Below are 21,884 nucleotides of genomic sequence, written 5' to 3'. Positions count from 1 at the left end.
ATATCCTTCCAGGATACCCGGGCCAGGTCGATTAGAAAGGCCTGCTTGCAGAAGTGTTTTAGGGAGCGTTTGACAGTGATGAGGGGTGGTTGTTTGCCCGCGGACCCATTACGCACACAGGCAATGAGGCAGTGATCACTGAGATCCTGATTGAAAACAGCAGAGGTGTATTTGGAGGGCAAGTTGGTCAGGAAAATATCTATGAGGGTGCCCATGTTTACGGATTTAGGGTTGTACCTGGTGGGTTCCTTGATAATTTGTGAGAGATTGAGGGAATCTAGTTTAGATTGTAGGACTGCCGGAGTGTTAAGCATATCCCAGTTTAGGTCACCTAACAGAACAAACTCTTTAGATATATGGGGGGCAATTAATTAATATGGTGTCCAGGGCAGAAATCCGGTGTTGTCGTGGAGAAAAACAGTCCGATGTGCTCAGGGTTGATAACGGGCTGAGCCGACTGGCAGACTGGCAAGTATTATCCAGGTTAAAAGCGGCTGGTGTCTGTGATAAAGTTAAAGGCCGCTAACAGTGGCTAACAATGACTAAATACCTAGTAGCTAATTAGCTGGTTAGCTGCTGATGGAAGTTCTGGCGATAAGGTCTAGAAATAGCAGATCCGTATCACATTGGGTGAGGCGGGTTGCCGGAAGGTATATTTAATTTAATAATGGAAAAAGAGATTGAAAATCTATTGAAATATATACAATAAGACGAAAAATACCAAATTTACACGGGAGAACGACAAACAAGGTCTGCACTGCTACGCCATCTTGGCATTATGTGAGGTCACTGTTAAAGCAGGGTTTTAAACCACATGGTTCCCCTAGTGAGGTCACTGTTAAAGCAGGGTTTTAAAACACATGATTCCCCTAGTGAGGTCCCCTTGTTAAAGCAGGGTTTTAAAACACATGTTAGTCATTCCTCTTTCCCCCAGTCTTTCTCATTACTAAACAAGCTCTGTTGGCTCATCTCGCCTCTCCATTTGTACACATCTCCGCCTCAGCGATTCTGAGGGAACAATATCAACCAGCCACTTCAACATTGGACAAAAAAATGATAATCGGGATGCCCTCCTGTCGCCACGGCAGCCACTTTTACTCAGTAAGCCGTTGCCTAGCAACCCCAGTGGAGCAGCGACGATGGCCTGACATGAGGCCTTGTCTGGAGCATAGAAATAGAAATAATAGAATGAATGAACATGGACTGGAATTGGAATGTGCGTTCTAGTAATTTAATTTCTATGGTCTGGACTATGGTGGCCCTCCTCTCTGTCTGAGCTCAGCTAGCTGAAAGGGCCTCTTTCAATTGATGTGGGGAGGAGAGGGAGGGAGGGCGGAGGCTGGGGGACATTGGGGATATGTTGGGTTTGTTGTGGGTGGCTGTCTCTCTCTGTCTCTCTCTGTCTCTCTCTCTGTCTCTCTCTCTCTCTGTCTCTGGGAATGACATGACAGCAGAATGTGAGACAGAACAAATGTGTGCTGAGAATACCCTAATGCCATCATCCCCCCCTAATCACAGACCTACTTATTAAAACCCTTTAACTCCATGAGGAGCATAGACCATCCTCTAATGTTCTCCACCTCACTGTGTTAAACTCTTTATCCCAATGAGTTTCACCATAACGCTTGCGTGTTTTGGACTTCTAACCCCCTTTAAACGTGCATTTGAGCTACAGACTTCTGGGTTGTACCATTATATACTTCTGCATCCGTAGATACCAGCCACTAGTCTGTGTGATTAACAGCGGCTGAGCTAGAGCTGTGTTTCTGAGACAAGGGGCGGATCCTGAAGGGGCCTGGTGCCAGGTATTTTCACAAAAACTTCTGTCGAGTCCGAATGGTTTGAGCTATAAACTACTAAAATGTATCTATGAAAAGCTGAGACTCATGAACACATTCATAAGCTACACAAGAGTCACATAGTGTCTATAATACTGTAAGGGGTCCTTCTACATAGATCATAGTAAATCCCAGGACATAGTGTCTATAATACTGTAAGGGGTTCTTCTACATAGACCATAGTAAATCCCAGGTCATAGTGTCTATAATACTGTAAGGGGTTCTTCTACATAGATCATAGTAAATCCCAGGACCTAGTGTCTATAATACTGTAAGGGGTTCTTCTACATAGATCATAGTAAATCCCAGAACATAGTGTCTATAATACTGTAAGGGGTTCTTCTACATAGATCATAGTAAATCCCAGGACGTAGTGTCTATAATACTGTAAGGGGTTATTCTACATAGATCATAGTAAATCCCAGGTCTATAATACTGTAATAAACTCACATAGTTGCTGTCACAAACTCCACACAGTGTTCTCTGACTAGTTGGAATTGTATTTCCCACTGAGCAAACAAGTTCTGTACTTAAAGCATTCATATGAATTCATATGGACCTTATTTTTCTATTTGACATTTGTCAATAAAACTCATTAATGCAACTGTTTATGTCAAATTGTTTTGTGCCCTGGTTGTCCTGAAAATAAAATGGTAAAACACTTCATTGTGAGGCTAAATATAAGGGCTGGATGTGCAGATAAATGAAAGTTAGATTAAATGAAAAGCCAATTTTAGATGTGATCTAAGGACCGATAGGGTTAACTCAGAGGACAGGCCATCCACTAATGATCTCTCCGGCACCCGGATCGTCAGCCCTCTGCTTTTTTTTTTTAGGGGTACTCAGGGGTCAAGATGAAAATAGAGACATCCATACCCACTGTTGGCTTTGTCTGGCTGGTACTCACTGACTCTACTGGACCCCGGCACATAAACGTCTGTGTTAGACCTACATTAATACACGTACCAGCACCCATCCTAACACTCCCATTCCTGATCTCAGAACCCAGAACTCAAAGCTTGTGCACTAGCTAGCTAGCTACTCGACGTGACAGTCTGTCACAACACACTACACATCTCTTATCATTACATTCCCTCCATTACTACACACGGAGCAGACTGTGGCAACAGACATTATCTTGGAAACCATTTGGCAGAACTAGTAACTGACAACCATAACGCTGTACCCCATTCACCACTCCATAACGCTGTACCTCATTCACCACTCAGTACCCCATTCACCACTCCATAACGCTGTACCCCATTCACCACTCACTACCCCATTCACCACTCAGTACCACATTCACCACTCAGTACCCAATTCACCACTCCATAACTCAGTACCCCATTCACCACTCCATAACTCAGTACCCCATTCACCACTCCATAACTCAGTACCCCATTCACCACTGAGTACCCCATTCACCACTCCACAACTCAGTACCGCATTCACCACTCCATAACGCTGTACCCCATTCACCACTCAGTACCCCATTCACCACTCAGTACCCCATTCACCACTCCATAACTCAGTACCCCATTCACCACTCCATAACTCAATACCCCATTCACCACTCCATAACTCAGTACCCCATTCACCACTCCATAACTCAGTACCCCATTCACCACTCCATAACGCTGTACCCCATTCACCACTCCATAACGCTGTACCCCATTCACCACCCCATTCACCACTCAGTACCCCATTCACCACTCAGTACCCCATTCACCACTCCATAACTCAGTACCCCATTCACCACTCAGTACCCCATTCACCACTCAGTACCCCATTCACCACTCCATAACTCAATACCCCATTCACCACTCCATAACTCAGTACCCCATTCACCACTCCATAACTCAGTACCCCATTCACCACTGAGTACCCCATTCACCACTCCACAACTCAGTACTGCATTCACCACTCCATAACGCTGTACCCCATTCACCACTCCATAACTCAGTACCCCATTCACCACTCCATAACTCAGTACCCCATTCACCACTGAGTACCCATTCACCACTCCACAACTCAGTACCGCATTCACCACTCCATAACGCTGTACCCCATTCACCACTCCATAACTCAGTACCCCATTCACCACTCCACAACTCAGTACCGCATTCACCACTCAGTACCCCATTCACCACTCCACAACTCAGTACCCCATTCACCACTCAGTACCCCATTCACCACTCAGTACCCCATTCACCACTCCATAACTCAATACCCCATTCACCACTCCATAACTCAGTACCCCATTCACCACTCCATAACTCAGTACCCCATTCACCACTGAGTACCCCATTCACCACTCCACAACTCAGTACTGCATTCACCACTCCATAACGCTGTACCCCATTCACCACTCCATAACTCAGTACCCCATTCACCACTCCATAACTCAGTACCCCATTCACCACTGAGTACCCATTCACCACTCCACAACTCAGTACCGCATTCACCACTCCATAACGCTGTACCCCATTCACCACTCCATAACTCAGTACCCCATTCACCACTCCACAACTCAGTACCGCATTCACCACTCAGTACCCCATTCACCACTCCACAACTCAGTACCGCATTCACCACTCCACAACTCAGTACCGCATTCACCACCGGTGTGTAATTCGATAATTCATGAAGTATGTTTAACCACCCTGTTTTAACTACAGTATGCATGTGTGTACAAGCGGACGGTCTGGGCTGGCCGAGAGACATGTTATTATTGGAGTGCTCCCTAAATGGTACACTATTACCTATTTAGTGCACTAGTTTTTACCAGGGCCGTATATAGGGAATAGGGTGCTATTTGGGATGCATACCTGGTTTTCATACAGAGTGGCCTCAGCCTCATCAATGGGAATACTACTGAGCTGAACCCCACGGCTCGGGCCACTGGGCCAAAGTTCAGGTTTTATATAATGGCATGTGTTACGTAAGACCACTGCAGCTAGGGTCTGAGTCTGAGCTGTAAGACTACTGCAGGGTCTGAGTCTGAGCTGTAAGACTACTGCAGGGTCTGAGTCTGAGCTGTAAGACTACTGCAGGGTCTGAGTCTGAGCTGTAAAACTACTGCAGGGTCTGAGTCTGAGCTGTAAGACTACTGCAGGGTCTGAGTCTGTGCTGTAAGACTACTGCAGGGTCTGAGTCTGTGCTGTAAGACTACTGCAGGGTCTGAGTCTGAGCTGTAAAACTACTGCAGGGTCTGAGTCTGAGCTGTAATACTACTGCAGGGTCTGAGTCTGAGCTGTAAAACTACTTCAGGGTCTGAGTCTGAGCTGTAAGACTACTTCAGGGTCTGAGTCTGAGCTGTAAGACTACTGCAGGGTCTGAGTCTGAGCTGTAAGACTACTGCAGGGTCTGAGTCTGAGCTGTAAAACTACTGCAGGGTCTGAGTCTGAGCTGTAAAACTACTTCAGCTAGGGTCTGAGTCTGAGCTGTAAAACTACTTCAGCTTGGGTCTGAGTCTGAGCTGTAAAACTACTGCAGGGTCTGAGTCTGAGCTGTAAAACTACTGCAGGGTCTGAGTCTGAGCTGTAAAACTACTGCAGGGTCTGAGTCTGAGCTGTAAGACTACTGCAGGGTCTGAGTCTGAGCTGTAAAACTACTGCAGCTAAGGTCTGAGTCTGAGCTGTAAGACTACTGCAGGGTCTGAGCTGCTACATAACTCATACATAATTCATACCCTAGCTAAGGCTAAATTAGGACTTTTTTTCATCACTTCTAAAACAAAAACTGTCCTACCACAGCACTGCAAAGAAAAGTAAGTTGCCTGGTTCTACCTCTGACTAAGTAGACTGAAAACAGCTACAGTAGGTTACATTCCGAAGAGGAATAGTCGAACCCCCTGCCCATGATTCTATTACTGCACTCTATGAAAAAAAATGAGTTAAATATAACCTAAAAAGGTTCTTTGGCTGTCGCCCTAGGAGAAGCATTTGAATAACCCTTTTTGGTGGTTCCAAGTAGAACCCTTTTGGTTCCAGGTAGAACCCTTTTGGTTCCAGGTAGAACCCTTTTGGTTCCAGGTAGACCCATTTAGACAGAGGGAAACAAAAAGGGTTCTCCTAAGGGGACAGCCAAATAACCTTTTTTCTAAGAGTGTAGCTTTCCAGACTGATTGTCAATTGATTGCTTGATGGTGTTCATTTGGATTTATATATTTGATTGACAAACGAGGGTCTGGTTCAAATAAAATACAATATTCCTGTCTCATCTACTAAAACTCAACACCTATGTGGGACTCTCAAAATACAAATGTTACACAAGATTCTGCCTATTGGTTGATTTATAAATTTGACCAGGTGAAACTAACCTGCCACAGAGATGATGAAGGAAGCGTCCATGGCGTCGATGCCCAGGTTCCTTGCCCGGGCAGACAGGTGGAAGTAGGGGATGAAGTAAGCCAGCTGGCTAAACACCAGGGACCAGGTATATATGCAGAAGAAGGGGTTCTTTAACAGGGAGAAGTCCAGGACTCGGTTTTTCACGAATGGTGGGATGGGGTCATCCACGGTGGTGGTGCTGTTCGGCGAGGAGAACCCAACCACAGCGGAACCGTTTATGCTAATGGTACCGTTCTGTTCCACAGGACTGGAGGTGTCTGTGAGTGACGTGGTGGGGGACTGCTCCTGAACGTTCCCGTTCACCTGCCTGTTCTGGACACGTTTGGTCAGTTCAGGGTTTGGTGGAGGTGGGTGGCCGTGGTTGCTCTGACCCAGCCCAGGGGTCATGGCCTTCTCTTGGGTCTCAGCGTCCCAGTGGAGGGGTGGAGGAATGGAACGGGAAGAGTCTGATTTGGCGATGCCATTGGTTAACGGCGTGGATCCGTTAAGGCAGCATCCATTCTGAGGGCGGTCCTTCTCCTTCTCTGGACCTATCAGAGGGCTTTTTTGGATGGATGAAGATGAGGATAAGGAAGGGGGTGGTGCAGGCTTCACGTGGATGGGTCTTAGCAGCATCCCAGAGGCCACCAGGTTCAACATCAGGCCTCCCAGGATCAGCAGAGCTCCTGTGGAAAGAACAAAGGCGTGCTACAGGCTCTTTACGGGGTCAATCTATAATAATCAGACAGTAGACGTGTGACAGACACAGAGATATGCATAATATTCACATCATTAAATAATGAATCATTAAATACTTCCCACACCCCAACAGGCATAGTGTGTGTGTCTGTGTGTCAGTACCTTGCCAGGCGTACTTTTCCAGCAGCAGCTGAGTGAAGGGGGCAAGGGCGAAGGTCAAGCCCATCCCAGACCTTCCGATGGAGTATGCCGTCGCTAACCTCTTACGGAAATATGTTGCCGTGACAACTGAGGTGGCTTGGTACAGGAGCGCAAAACCAAGGCCTGAGAGGGGATACATGATATGTTTATGATCATAAACTGGGTGGTTCGAGCCCTGAATGCTGATTGGCTGAAAGCCGTGGTATATCAGACTATATATCACAGGTATGACAAAATATGTATTTTTACTGCTCAATTACGGTGGTAAACAGTTTATAATAGCAATAAGGCACTTCGGGGTTTGTGACATATGGCCAATATACCAGGGCTAAGGGCTGTGTCCAGACACTCCGCGTTGCGTCCTGTATAAAAACAGCCCTTAGCCATGGTATATTGGCCATATATCACCCCCCCCAGGCCTTATTGCTTAATCATATACTTATGATTCAGAATTCTTCATTAGAAACCTGTGATTTGTCACCAAAATACAAACGCTAGACAGAAAAACCCCTCAGTTCTAGTATATCAAATATTTCAAGACCAATATTTGCAAGTATACTATTAAGAATTAGGACCCAGGGCTACTTTGCTTTGTAGCACGGCTAGCGGCTGCACTTTAACCTGTCTGGGCTAGGGGGCAGTATTTTCACGGCCGGATGAAAAACGTACCCAATTTGAACAGGTTACTACTCTGGCCCAGAAACTAGAATATGCATATTATTAGTAGATTTGGATAGAAACACTCTGAAGTTTCTAAAACTGTTTGAATGGTGTCTGTGAGTATAACAGAACTCATATGGCAGGCAAAAACCTGAGAAAAAGTCAACCAGGAAGTGGAGGATCTGAGAATTGTAGTTCTTCTTTCTAGTCCCTTTCGAAACTACAGTATCTGTGGGGTTACGTTGCACTTCCTAAGGCTTCCATTGGCTGTCAAAAGCCTTCAGAAAGTTGTTTCAGCCTTCTCCTGTTACTGGGCAGATAATAGGAGCTCAGTTTCTGAGTGGACTGCCTGTGGACAAAGGGATTGGATATGCGCGGTCACGCGAGCGCACCTTTCCTTCTTTTTCTCCTTGAATGAATACGCTATTGTGTCCGGTTGGAATATTATCGCAATTTTACGTAAAAAATACCATAAAGATTGATTTTAAACAGCGTTTGACATGCTTCTAAGTACGGTAATGGAACATTTTGACTTTTCGTCTCTGGTACCGCGCTCGCGCGTTATGCCTTTGGATAGTGCTCTGAACGCACGAACAAAACGGAGGTATTTGGACATAAATATGTATTATTTCGAACAAAAACAAAATTTCTTGTGGAAGTAGCAGTCCTGGGAGTGCATTCTGACGAAGATCAGCAAAGGTAAGAGAATATTTCTAATACTAATTCTGAGTTTAGGTTGCCCCGAACTTGGCGGGTGTCTGTATAGCTCTCTGTGATGGCTGAGCTATGTACTCAGAATATTGAAAAATGTGCTTTCTCCGTAAAGCTATTTTAAAATCTGACAAAGCGGTTGCATCCAGGAGTAGTCTATCTATAATTCTTTAAATAATTGTTATATATTTTGTCAACGTTTATGATGAGTGTTTTTATAAATTGATGTGCACATTCACCGGAAGATTTGGTGGGAATACATTTCCTGAACATCAGGCGCCAATGTAAAATGATGTTTTTGGATATAAATATGAACTTTATCGAACAAAACATACATGTATTGTGTAACATAATGTCCTAAGAGTGTCATCTGATGAAGATCGTCAAAGGTTAGTGCTTCATTTAGCTGTGTTTTGGGTTTTATTGACACATGTCCTTGCTTGGAAAATGGCTGTGTGATTATTTTTGTCTATGTACTCTCCTAACATAATCTAATGTTTTGCTTTCGCTGTAAAGCCTTTTTGAAATCGGACAATGTGGTTACATCAAGGAGAAGTGTATCTTTAAAATGGTGTAAAATAGTTGTATGTTTGAGAAAGTAGAATTTTGACATTTTGTTGTTTTTGAATTTGCCGCCCTGATATTTCACTGGCTGAGTCCCGCAGGTAGCGTCCCACGTAGCCCATAGAAGTTAACCTTTAACCTCTTTTAACTGTTTGAGCTTTTAACTTGTTAGCTTACCTACAATCAGCCCCATGCTGATATAGAGGAATACCACGCTGGTGGCAAAGATACTCATGAGGAAGCCAACACTGACCAGCACAGCCCCGGCTATAGAGGTCACTCTGTTACCCAGCTTCGCACAAGCTACAGAGGCCAGGGGACCTGCACAGGATAAACAAACAGATACACTTGAAAATGTGTCCCATAATTTGATAATTCATTCATTCATTCATTCATTCATCCATCCATCCACTAACTTCTTAGTTAGAAAGACAGGTGTCAGATGTTGTCAGCGGTTAAGGCGATGCAACACAAGAGCCAGACCCCAGACCCCAGAGGGATGAGTGATGTGGTCAGACTTTGGTTTCATGTGAACTCTGACCTTGAGCGAGACACACAAACACACAAACAAATATGACTTCCAACAACACACACACACACACACACACACACACACACACACACACACACACACACACATCAGTAGAAGTCTGAATGTTTTCCTGTCATGTGAACTCTGACCTCCTGAGAGCCGCAGGCTAGACATGATGGAGCCGATCCAGCTGATACTCTCTGCTGACCCTCCGAACTCATCCTGGAACGCCACGAAGAAGATCCCAAAGCTTTTTAGGGTCCCCATCACCAGCACATTCACCTGGAGGCATAGACAGAAGGAGGGAGGAACACAGATAGGCAGGCAGACAGACGCACTCACGCAGGCACAAACACACACACAAGCACAAACCAACATGGTCTGCCACACTACAACCATGCAGGGTTAAGGTCAATTCCTTTTCAATTCAGGAAGTACAGTACACTACAATTCTAATTCACTTCAATGCTGGAATTGGAATTTGGTTTACTTTCCAAATTGACCACAACCCTGTGTAATTGCATAACATATCAACAATTATTTCAAGAAATGCTAGAAACGTGACTAATAGATAAACATCTCGTAAACCTCCCAAAAACACCCAAAGATGAGGAAAGAAGAAGCCGTACCAGGAAGCAGTGAAGTACGACCATCCAGCCCCAGCCACCATCCGGGGGGTCTTCATATTGGATCTCCTTCTCTTTCTTCTCATCCTCAGTCTTCATACAGGTATTACTTCTACTGAACAGGTTAACCTTGGCAGCCTTGGGCTCGCTGCAAACAAACCACAACAATGCAACACTTTCAAAGTACACCATATCCATATGTAATACTGTCAAAGTAAACTGTAACATGTTTTTTATTTCACCTTTATTTAACCAGGTTGGCCAGTTGAGAACAAGTTCTCATTTACAACTGCGACCTGGCCAAGATAAAGCAAAGTAGTGTGACAAAAACAACAACACAGAGTTACACATAAACAAACGTACAGTCAATAGCACAATAGAAAAATCTATGTACAGTGTGTGCAAATGCAGAAAAGTAGGGATGTAAGGCAATAAATAGGCCATAGAGGCAGAATAATTACAATTTAGCATTAACACTGGAGTGATAATGTGCAGATGATGATGTGCAAGTAGAGATACTGGGATGCAAAAGAGCAAGAGGATAAATAACAATATGGGGATGAGGTAGTTGGGTGTGCTATTTACAGATTGGCTGTGTACATGTTAGGCAACACTGTCAAAGTAAACCGTAACATGACAACACTGTCAAAGTAAACCGTAACATGGCAACACTGTCAAAGTAAACCGTAACATGGCAACACTGTCAAAGTAAACTGTAACATGGCAACACTGTCAAAGTAAACCGTAACATGGCAACACTGTCAAAGTAAACCGTAACATGGCAACACTGTCAAAGTAAACCGTAACATGGCAACACTGTCAAAGTAAACCGTAACATGGCAACACTGTCAAAGTAAACTGTAACATGGCAACACTGTCAAAGTAAACCGTAACATGGCAACACTGTCAAAGTAAACCGTAACATGGCAACACTGTCAAAGTAAACTGTAACATGGCAACACTGTCAAAGTAAACCGTATCCATATGTTATACTTTAGGCCACACAAGCTCACAGGACGGGATCGCTGTGTGCTGAAGCGCAAAGCGCATAAAAGTAATCTGTTCTCGGTTGCAACACTCACTACCAAGTTCCAAACTGCCTCTGGAAGCAATGTCAGCACAAGAACTGTTTGTCGGGAGCTTTATGAAATGGGTTTCCTTGGCTGAGCAGCCGCACACAAGCCGAAGATCACCATGTGCAATGCCAAGTGTTGGCTCGAGTGGCATAAAGCTCGACGCCATTGGACTCTGGAGCAGTGGAGTGATGAATCACGCTTCACTATCTGGCAGTCCAACAGACAAATCTGGGTTTGGCGGATGCCAGGAGAGCGCTACCTGCCCGAATGCATAGTGCCAACTGTAAAGTGATGGAGGAGGAATAATGGTCTGGGGCTGTTTTTCATGGTTCTGGCTAGGCTCCTTAGTTCCAGTGAATGGAAATCTTAACACTACAGCGTAATGACATTCTGGATGATTCTGTGCTTCCAACTCTGTGGCAACAGTTTGGGGAAGGCCCTTTCCTGTTTCAGTATTACAATGCCCCGTGCACTAAGCAAGGTCCATACAGAAATTATTTGTCGAGATCGGTGTGGAAGAACTTGACTGGTCTGCACAGAGCCCTGACCTCAACCCCATCAAACACCTTTAGGATGAATTGGAACGCCGACTGTAAGCCAGGCCTAATCGCCCACCATCAGTGCCCAACCTTACTAATGCTTGTGGCTGAACGGACGCAAGTCCCTGCAACAATGTTCCAACATCTAGTGGAAAGCCTTCACAGGAGAGTGGAAGTTGTTATAGCAGCAAAGGAAGGACCAACTCCATATTAATGCCCATGATTTTGGAATGAGATGTTGGACGAGCAGGTGTCCACATACTTTTGGTCATGTAGTGTATCTATTTTAGATTTTTTGCGCTATATAGCTATTGTATTTCCCTGACTCTCCCCTAGCCCGGTGAAGCGCCTGCCTTCCCCTCACTTTGGTAGCTAACTCAGCCTGTGCTCTTATAAAAGTTTTACTATCAGATGAGTCCCAGCCATCAATCTGTAAGTCTCTGCTCTATCTTTGCTTTTGCTCTGCGGTTATGTTTTAGCTGTGTTGTGTTAGTTGTGTTCTAGCTGGTCTCCAGCTGTTTGGCTCTGGCTTACCGACCATAACCATGGTGGTTGGCTAGGCTGGCTACGCTAATAGCTAGTTGGCTAAATAGCTCATGTTAGATGGCTGGCAAGCTTAATGGCTAAATAACTAACATTAGCTAGCTGGCTGGCTAGCTTGCTGGCTAAGATAACTGCATATAACTAACATACTTTTATAACTGGTTAAATGGCGTTATGCATTTCTAAAACATTGATTTACTTTAATGTTGCTGTAAGCTAGATGTTGATAGCAACTGGCTGACTCATGTAGTGCTAAGGTAATGTTAGCAGGCTGGTAGGGCTAATGTTAGCAGGCTAGTTGGTGAGCAACCTTGTAAGTTGATTTGTAACAATACATTCGTAAAGTTTTTGCTTGTAAGTTGGCAGAAAATGTAATTGAAAGCAATAATCATGAGTGCAAATGATTTGGTATAATTTGAAGTTATACATTTGAAGTTATTTCAGTTGGCGTTTAAATTATTGGGAATAGGCTGGCTTGCCGGGTCCACCATATTATGTCACACCCCGCAAAAAACATTTTCCGGCATAACTTTGCATTGGGAGTTTTGACGTGTATACTACACTGATATTACTGAATTACAGTTCATAAAAGGAAATCAGTCAATTGAAATAAATTCATTAAGCCCTAATCTATTGATTTCACATGACTGGGAATACAGACATGTATCGGTTGGTCACAGATAACTGTAAAAAAAAAAAAGCAGGGGCGTGGATCAGACAACTAGTCAGTATCTGGTGTGACCACAACTTGCCTCATACTCATGGAGTTGATCGGATATTGATTTTGGCCTGTGGAATGTTGTCCCACTCCTCTTCAATGGCTGTGTGAAGTTTCTGGATATTGGCAGGAACCAGAACACGCTGTCGCACACGTCAATCCAGAGCATCCCAAACATTCTCAATGGGTGACATGTCTGGTGAGTTCGCAGGCCATGGAAGAACTGGGACATTTTCAGCTTCCAGGAATTGTGTACAGATCCTTGTGACATGGGGCAGTGCATTACCATGCTGAAACATGAGGTGATGGTGGCGGATGAACGGCACGACAATGGGTCTCAGGATCTCGTCACGGTATCTTTGTGAATTCAAAATGCAATTGTGTTCATTGTCCATAGCTTATGCCTGCCCATACCACAACCCCACCGCCACCATGGGGCACTCTGTTCACAACGTTGACATCAGCAAACCGCTCACCCACACAACACCATACACACTGTCTGCCTTGAAACCAGGATTCATCCGTGAAGAGCACACTTCTCCAGCGTGCCAGTGGCCATCGAAGGTGAGCGTTTGCCCACTGATGCAATCGCCATCACACTGCACAATCCCATCTGGACAAGACGAATACCTATGTAAAAATGCTGTTCATAGACTACAGCTCAGCATTCAACACTATTAGTACCCTCCAAGCTCATCATTAAGTTTGAGGACCTGGGTCTCAACCCCGCCCTGTGCAATTGGGTCCTGGACTTCCTGACGAGCTGCCCCGAGGTGGTGAAGGTAGGAAACAACATCTCCACTTCGCTGATCCTTAACACTGGGGCCCCCACAAGGATGCGTGCACAGCCTCCTCCTGTTCACCCACGACTGCGTGGCCATGCACGCCTCCAACTCAATCATCAAGTCTCGCTATACACCAAGTCACTTGGCTCTGTCATATCCTCACATGGTCTCTCCTATCATTGCTATGCAGACGACACTCAATTAATCTTCTCCTTTCCCCCTTCTGATAACCAGGTGGCGAATCGCATCTCTGCATGTCTGGCAGACATATCAGTGTGGATGACGGATCACCACCTCAAGCTGAACCTCGGCAAGACGGAGCTGCTTTTCCTCCCGGGGAAGGACTGCCCGTTCCATGATCTCGCCTTCACGGTTGACAACTCCTTTGTGTCCTCCTCCCAGAGTGCTAAGAACCTTGGCGTGACCCTGGACAACACCCTGTTGTTCTCCACTAACATCAAGGCGGTGACCCGATCCTGTAGGTTCATGCTCTACAACATTCGCAGAGTACGACCCTGCCTCACACAGGAAGCGGTGCAGGTCCTAATCCAGGCACTTGTCATCTCCCGTCTGGATTACTGCAACTCGCTGTTGGCTGGGCTCCCTGCCTGTGCCATTAAACCCCTACAACTCATCCAGAACGCCGCAGCCCGTCTGGTGTTCAACCTTCCCAAGTTCTCTCACGTCACCCCGCTCCTCCGCTCTCTCCACTGGCTTCCAGTTGAAGCTCGCATCCGCTACAAGACCATGGTGCTTGCCTACGGAGCCGTGAGGGGAACGGCACCTCCGTACCTTCAGGCTCTGATCAGGCCCTACACCCAAACGAGGGCACTGCGCTCATCCACCTCTGGCCTGCTGGCCCCCCTACCTCTGAGGAAGCACAGTTCCCGCTCAGCCCAGTCAAAACTGTTCGCTGCTCTGGCACCCCTATGGTGGAACAAGCTCCCTCACGACGCCAGGACAGAGGAGTCAATCACCACCTTCCGGAGACACCTGAAACCCCACCTCTTTAAGGAATACCTGGGATAGGACAAAGTAATCCTTCTAACCCCCCCCCTAAAAGATTTAGTTGCACTATTGTAAAGTGGTTGTTCCACTGGATATCATAAGGTGAATGCACCAATTTGTAAGTCGCTCTGGATAAGCGCGTCTGCTAAATGACTTAAATGTAAATGTAATGACATAACAGTAGTAGGCTTGATCACCAACAACGACAAGACAGCCTATAGGGAGGAGGTGAGGGCACTCGGAGTGTGGTGTCAAGAAAACAACCTCTCACTCAACGTCAATAAAACAAAGGAGATGATCGTGGACTTCAGGAAACAGCAGAGGGAGCACCCCCCTATCCACATCGACGGGACAGCAGTGGAGAAGGTGGAAAGTTTTAAGTTCCTCGGCGTACACATCACGGACAAACTGAAATGGTCCACCCACACAGACAGTGTGGGGAAGAAGGCGCAACAGCGCCTCTTCAACCTCAGGAGGCTGAAGAAATTTGGCTTGTCACCTAAAACCCTCACAAACTTTTATAGATGCACAATTGAGAGCGTCCTGTCGGGCTGTATCACCGCCTGGTACGGCAACTGCACCGCCCACAACCGCAGGGCTCTCCAGAGGGTGGTGCGGTCTGCACAACGCATCACCGGGGGCAAACTACCTGCCCTCCAGGCCACCTACAGCAACCGTTGTCACAGGAATGCCAAAAAGACCTGTTCACCCCGCTACCATCCAAAAGGCTTGGTCAGTACAGGTGCATCAAAACTGGGACCGAGAGACTGAAAAATTGCTTCTATCTCAAGGCCATCAGACTGTTAAACAGCCGTCACTAACACAGAGAGGCTGCTGCCTACATACAGACTTGAAATCATTGGCCACTTTAATAATGTTTACATATCTTGCATTACTCATCCCATATGTATATACTGAGTTTTATACCATCTATTGCATCTTGCCTATGCCACTCGGTAATCGCTCATCCATACATATATTTATATGTACATATTCTTATTCCATCCCTTAGATTTGTGTGCATTAGGTAGTTGCTGTTGAATTGTTAGATTACTTGTTAGATATTACTGCACTGTCAGAACTAGAAGCACAAGCATTTCGCTACACTCGCAATAACATCTGCTAACAATGTGTATGTGACCAATAACATTTAATTTGATTTGATGTCGGTTACGATGCCAAACTGCAGTCAGGTCAAGAATCTTGTGAGGACAACCAGCACGCAGATGAGCTTCCCCGAGACAGTTTCTGACAGTATGTGCAGAAATTCTTCGGTTGTGCAAACTCACAGTTTCATCAGCTGTCCGGGTGGCTGGTCCCAGACGATCCCAAAGGGGAAGAAGCCGGATGTGGACGTCCTGGGCTGGAGTGGTTACACGTGGTCTGTGGTTGTGAGGCCGGTTGGATGTACTGGAGGCGGCTTATGATAGAGGAATGGACATTCAGTTCTCTTGCAACAGCTTTGGTGGAGATTCCTGTAGTCAGCATACCAATTGCCCGCTTCCTCAAAAACTTGAGACATCTGAGGCATTGTGTTGTGTGACAAAATTGCACCTTTTAGAGTGGCCTTTTATTGTCCCCAGCAGAAGGTGCACCTGTGTATTGATCATGCTGTTTGATCAGCTTCTTGATATGCCACACCTGTCAGGTGGATGGATTATCTTGGCAAAGGAGAAATGCTCACTAACAGGGATGTAAACACATTTGTGCACAACATTTGAGAGAAATAAGCTTTGTGCATATGGGGATATTTTATTCCAGCTCATGAAACATGGGGCCAACACTTTACATGTTGCGTTTATATTTGTGTTCCGTGTAAAAACGCAGTGATATGGAGACAGACTTGGAAGGTATTGGTTCCAGGCCGACTACATTGCAGATGTTGCATTAGATCAACCAATGGTTCTGTGCCACGTCATTGACTGCGCAGTCGGGTTATATTAAACATCAACTGGAACATGGCCAATGTTTTGTGTTGGTGAAACTCTGTAGATTAACCCAAAAAGCACTACAGGCACTACGTACGGCCCAGTACATCACTAGGGCCAAGCCTCCTGCCATCCAGGACATCTACACCAGGCGGTGTCAGAGGAAGGCCCTAAAAATTGTCAAAGACTCCAGCCACCCTAGTCATAGACTGTTCTCTCTGCTACCGCATGGCAAGCGGTACCAGAGCGCCAAGTCTAGGTCAAAGAGGCTTCTAAACAGATTCTACCCCCAAGCTATAAGACTCCTTAACATCTAATCAAATAGCTACCCAGACTATTTGCATTGCCCCCCCCCCCACACACTCTTTAACGCTGCTGCTACTCTCTGTGTCACGTCCTGACCAGTAAAAGGGGTTATTTGTCATTGTAGTTTGGTCAGGGCGTGGCAGGGGGTGTTTGTATTGTGTGTTTCGGTGTTTTTGGTTTAGGTTCTATGTTTTCTATTTCTATGTTTAAATCTAGTTTTCTATTTCTACGTTGGGGTTTTGGTAGGACCTCCAATTAGAGACAGCTGGTTGTCGTTGTCTCTAATTGGAGGCCATATTTAGTTGAGGTTTGTTTCACTTGTGTTTTGTGGGTGGTTGTTTCCTGTATAGTCTGTGATCCTTATGGGACTGTTTCGTCATTTGTTTCTTTTGTTCAAGTGTTAATTCTAATAAACTAAGAAGATGAGCACTTTACCTGCTGCGCCTTGGTCCTATCCTTACGACGCCTATGACACTCTGTTATTATCTATGCATAGTCACTTTAATAACTCTACCTACATGTACATATTACCTCAATTACCTCGACTAACCGGTGCCCCCGCACATTGACTCTGTACCAGTACACCCTGTATATAGCCTCACTATTGTTACTTTACTACTTATTTGTTAATTATTATTCTTTGCATTGTTGGTTAAGGGCTTGTAAGTAAGTATTTCACTGTAAGGTCTACACCTGTTGTATTTCGGTGCATGTGACAAATACAATTTCATTTGAAAGCATTTGAAGAAAAAACACAATTTCCTAGAATACTGCCAGCCTATCCTAGTTCCCAGCAACTACATTGACTGGTAGCTACACATGCTTATTTTTTTTCTGTTAGACATCTCTGTTAGACATTGCCTGCAGATCCCGTATCATCAATAAACAATTCTCTCTGTAAGTGCTGAGTCTGCATGTCTTCAAGTAAAATATATATCCTCTCATACAACCACCAACACGTTGCAACATATTCCATACTTCACTGACTGCTGATACAGCAAAGGACTAAGGACAGAGGTCAAAGAGGGACATTCAAATCAGTACACTGATAGGGGTTGAATGCTGACTGACCAGGGTGCAAAATTTCAGTAACTTCCACAAAATTCCCAAGTTTCCAGAGAATCCCAGTTGGAAGAGTCCCGGAATCACAAGGGAATGTACAGGAACTCCAGAATCCTTATGGCCAGGAGGTATACTGGAAAACATGGCCATTTTCGGGCAATTACCCAAGTTTCTGCTCCCCTGTGACTCACCAGAATTCCTCTGCTGTCCTCGGTTGATACTTTGCATCGTGCAACACTGAAATATTTTCCACAAAGGTAGACGAACGAACAGCCAGACATACAAGGCCATAAATGACAATAGGATCTAAATGCATTGAATGGTATTGCAGGGTAAAGATCGTGCTAAAGACCAATGGTTTATCTCAGGGGTATTCAAATATTACCCTACGAGTTCCAGAGGGTGCTGGTTTTCTGTTTTACCTAATAATGAATTTGCACACACCCGGTGTCCCAGGTCTAAATCAGTCCCTGATTAGAGGGGAACAATGAAAACACGCAGTGGAACTGGCTTCCAGGTCAACAGTTGAGTTAGAGGGGATTATCTGTTTATCTGTGAGGAAATTCAGTGAGAGTTGGACGTGAGTCTCAGTGGAAAGGTGCACGACCTCTGTCTATCTATTGTAGTTGACAGTGTAGTGATGTTTACAGTGTATATAGTGTACTGATGTGTATAGTGTACTGATGTGTATAGTGTATATAGTGTACTGATGTGTATAGTGTACTGATGTGTATAGTGTATATATTGTACTATTGGGTATAGTGTATATAGTGTGTATAGTGTACAGAACTGTATATAACTTACCTATGTGTATAGTGTATATAGTGCACTGATGTATGTAGTGTATATAGTGTACTGATGTGTACAGTGTACTGATGTGTATAGTGTATATAGTGTACTGATGTGTATAGTGTACTGATGTGTATAGTGTATATAGTGTACTGATGTGTATAGTGTATATAGTGTACTGATGTGTATAGTGTATATAGTGTACTGATGGGTATAGTGTGTATAGTGTACTGATTTGCATAGTGTAATGATGTGTATTGTGTACCGATGTGTGTAGTGTTTATAGTATACTGATGTGTATAGTGTACTAATGTGTATAGTGTGTATTGTGTACGGATCTGTATTGTGTACATAGTGTACTGATGTGTATAGTGTATATAGTGTACTAATGTGTATAGTGTATATAGAGTACTAAGGTGTATAGTGTATATAGTGTACTAATGTGTATAGTGTATATAGAGTACTAATGTGTATAGTGTATATAGTGTACTGATGTGTATATAGTGTACTAATGTGTATTGTGTACGGATCTGTATTGTGTACTGATGTGTATAGCATGTATAGTGTACATAGTGTACTGATGTGTGTAGTGTACTGATGTGTATAGTGTATATAGTGTACTAATGTGTATAGTGTACTGAGGTGTATAGTGTATATAGTGTACTAATGTGTATAGTGTATATAGTGTACTGATGTGTATATAGTGTACTGATGTGTATAGTGTATATAATGTACTGATGTGTATAGTGTACTGATGTGTATAGTGTACTGGTGTGTATAGTGTATATAGTGTACTGATGTGTATATAATGTACTGATGTGTATAGTGTATTGATGTGTATAGTGTATATAATGTACTGATGTGTATAGTGTATATAGTGTACTGATGTGTATAGCGTACTGATGTGTATAGTGTATATAGTGCACTGATGTGTATAGTGTATATAGTGTACTGATGTGTATAGTGTATATAGTGTACTGATGTGTATCGTGTATCGTGTACTGATGTGTATAGTGTACTGATGTGTATATAGTGTACTGATTATCACTGAATCACTCATGAACTGCACTTTTTCTATCTTTGTTCATTGTCTGTAAATGTCCTTGTCTATGCTTGACGATGTGTTTTGATGTATGCACAGAGCAGCAAACCAAATGTCCTTATTGGGATAATTAAGACCAACTTTTCGGCCTAATTTAAAAACTACAGGTTTGGGTCAAATCTGTGAAACCCTCTGTATTTTCAATTATTGTGGTGGCAGCATCATGTCATGGGTATGCTTGTCATCGGTAGGGACCGGGGAGATTGTGAGGATCAAAATAAATATGAAAGGAGTGAAGCCCAGGTAAAAATGTAAAGTAAAACACGTCTCAGTCTTTTGAAAACCTAACCCTGGAATAGAGTTTTATTTTTTCAGCGAGACAATTACACAAATGCTTATGCCAAAGACACACCAGAATAGCTTTCCAAGAGGTGTTGAGTGGTCGACTTTGACTAGGCACTGTGTGGAAAATCTCTCAATATGAAGATACGTGTCCTCTATATTCATGAAAATACATATCCTTGATATTATACCTAAACATACACTACCGTTCAAAAGTTTGGGGTCACTTAGAAATGTCCTTGTTTTTGAAAGAAAAGCACATCTTTTGTCCATTAAAATAACATCAAATTGATAAGAAATACAGTGTAGACATTGTTAACGTTGTAAATGACAATTGTAGCTGCAAACAGCAGATTTTTTATGGTATATCTACATAGGCGTACAGAGGCCCATTATCAGCAACCATCACTTCTGTGTTCCAATTGCACGATGTGTTAGCTAATCCAAGTTTATAATTTTAAAAAGCTAATTGATCATTAGAAAACCCTTTTGCAATTATGTTAGCACAGCTGAAAACTGTTGGGCTGATTAAAGAAGCAATAAAACTGGTCTTCTTTAGACTAGTTGAAATGTAGTTGAGTATCTGGAGCATCAGCATTTGTAGATTCGATTACAGGCTCAAAATGGCCAGAAACAAAGACTTTCTTCTGAAACTCGTCAGTCTAATCTTGTTCTGAGAAATAAAGGCTATTCCATGCGAGAAATTGCCAAGAAACTGACGATCTCATACAACGCTGTGTACTACTCCCTTCACAGAACAGCGCAAACTGGCTCTAACCAGAATAGAAAGAGGTGTAGGAGGCCCCGGTGCACAACTGAGCAAGAGGACAAGTACGTTAGAGTTACTAGTTTGATAAACAAGAGCCTCACAAGTCCTAAGACTGGCAGCTTCATTAAATTGTATCTGCAAAACACCAGTCCCAACGTCAACAGTGAAGAGGTGACTCCAGGATGCTGGCCTTTTAGGCAGAGTTGCAAAGAAAAATACATATCTCAGACTGGCCAATAAAAAGAAAAGATTAAGATGGGCAAAAGAACACAGACATTGGACAGAGGAACTCTGCCTAAAAGGCCAACGTCCCGGAGTCGCCTCTTCACTGTTGACATTGAGACTGGTGTTTTGTTGGTACTATTTAATGAAGCTGCCAGTTGAGGACTTGTGAGGCGTCTGTTTCTCAAACTAGACACTCTAATGTACTTGTCCTCTAGCAACATATTCCCCCATTAATTTATAATGTTTAGTTACGGAAATGTTTATAATTCATTAAATATAATATACATTCATACCATTCTCATTCTCCAAGTGGGAATGTTGTTTGGAGAGCTCACAAACAGCACAACTTTTGGTTTATTTAATTGCATTTACCAGTTTAATGTCAATTTACTGTCAGTTTACTGTCATTTTACTATCAAATTACTATCGGTTTACTGTCAAATTACTGTCAGTTTACTGTCAAATTGCTGTCGGTTTACTGTCAAATTACTGTCAGTTTACTGTCAAATTGCTGTCGGTTTACTGTCAAATTACTGTCGGTTTACTGTCAATTTACCATCAGTTTACTGTCAGTTTACTGTCTGTTTGCT

The 21,884-nt window shown here is 43.9% G+C and overlaps 1 protein-coding gene across 1 annotated transcript in view; it reads right to left on the bottom strand.

Annotated features, from left to right (window-relative positions):
* The window catches only part of slc16a4 (solute carrier family 16 member 4), a 75,994-nt gene that overhangs the window by 30,254 nt on the left and 23,856 nt on the right, over positions 1 to 21,884 (bottom strand). The window contains exons 3-7 of the mRNA XM_014147383.2: positions 10,166 to 10,310; positions 9,686 to 9,818; positions 9,182 to 9,325; positions 7,031 to 7,192; positions 6,160 to 6,855 (exon numbers count right to left, since the gene is read on the bottom strand). Coding sequence (XP_014002858.2) covers positions 6,160 to 6,855; positions 7,031 to 7,192; positions 9,182 to 9,325; positions 9,686 to 9,818; positions 10,166 to 10,310 — 1,280 coding nt within the window. The remainder of the gene's footprint in view (positions 1 to 6,159; positions 6,856 to 7,030; positions 7,193 to 9,181; positions 9,326 to 9,685; positions 9,819 to 10,165; positions 10,311 to 21,884) is intronic.

This window comes from Salmo salar, chromosome ssa15 (genome assembly GCF_905237065.1).
Source record: "Salmo salar chromosome ssa15, Ssal_v3.1, whole genome shotgun sequence".
Classification (NCBI taxonomy): domain Eukaryota; kingdom Metazoa; phylum Chordata; class Actinopteri; order Salmoniformes; family Salmonidae; genus Salmo; species Salmo salar.
Note: the sequence above shows the minus strand (reverse complement) of the source record. Positions and strands in the feature narration are given on the sequence as shown.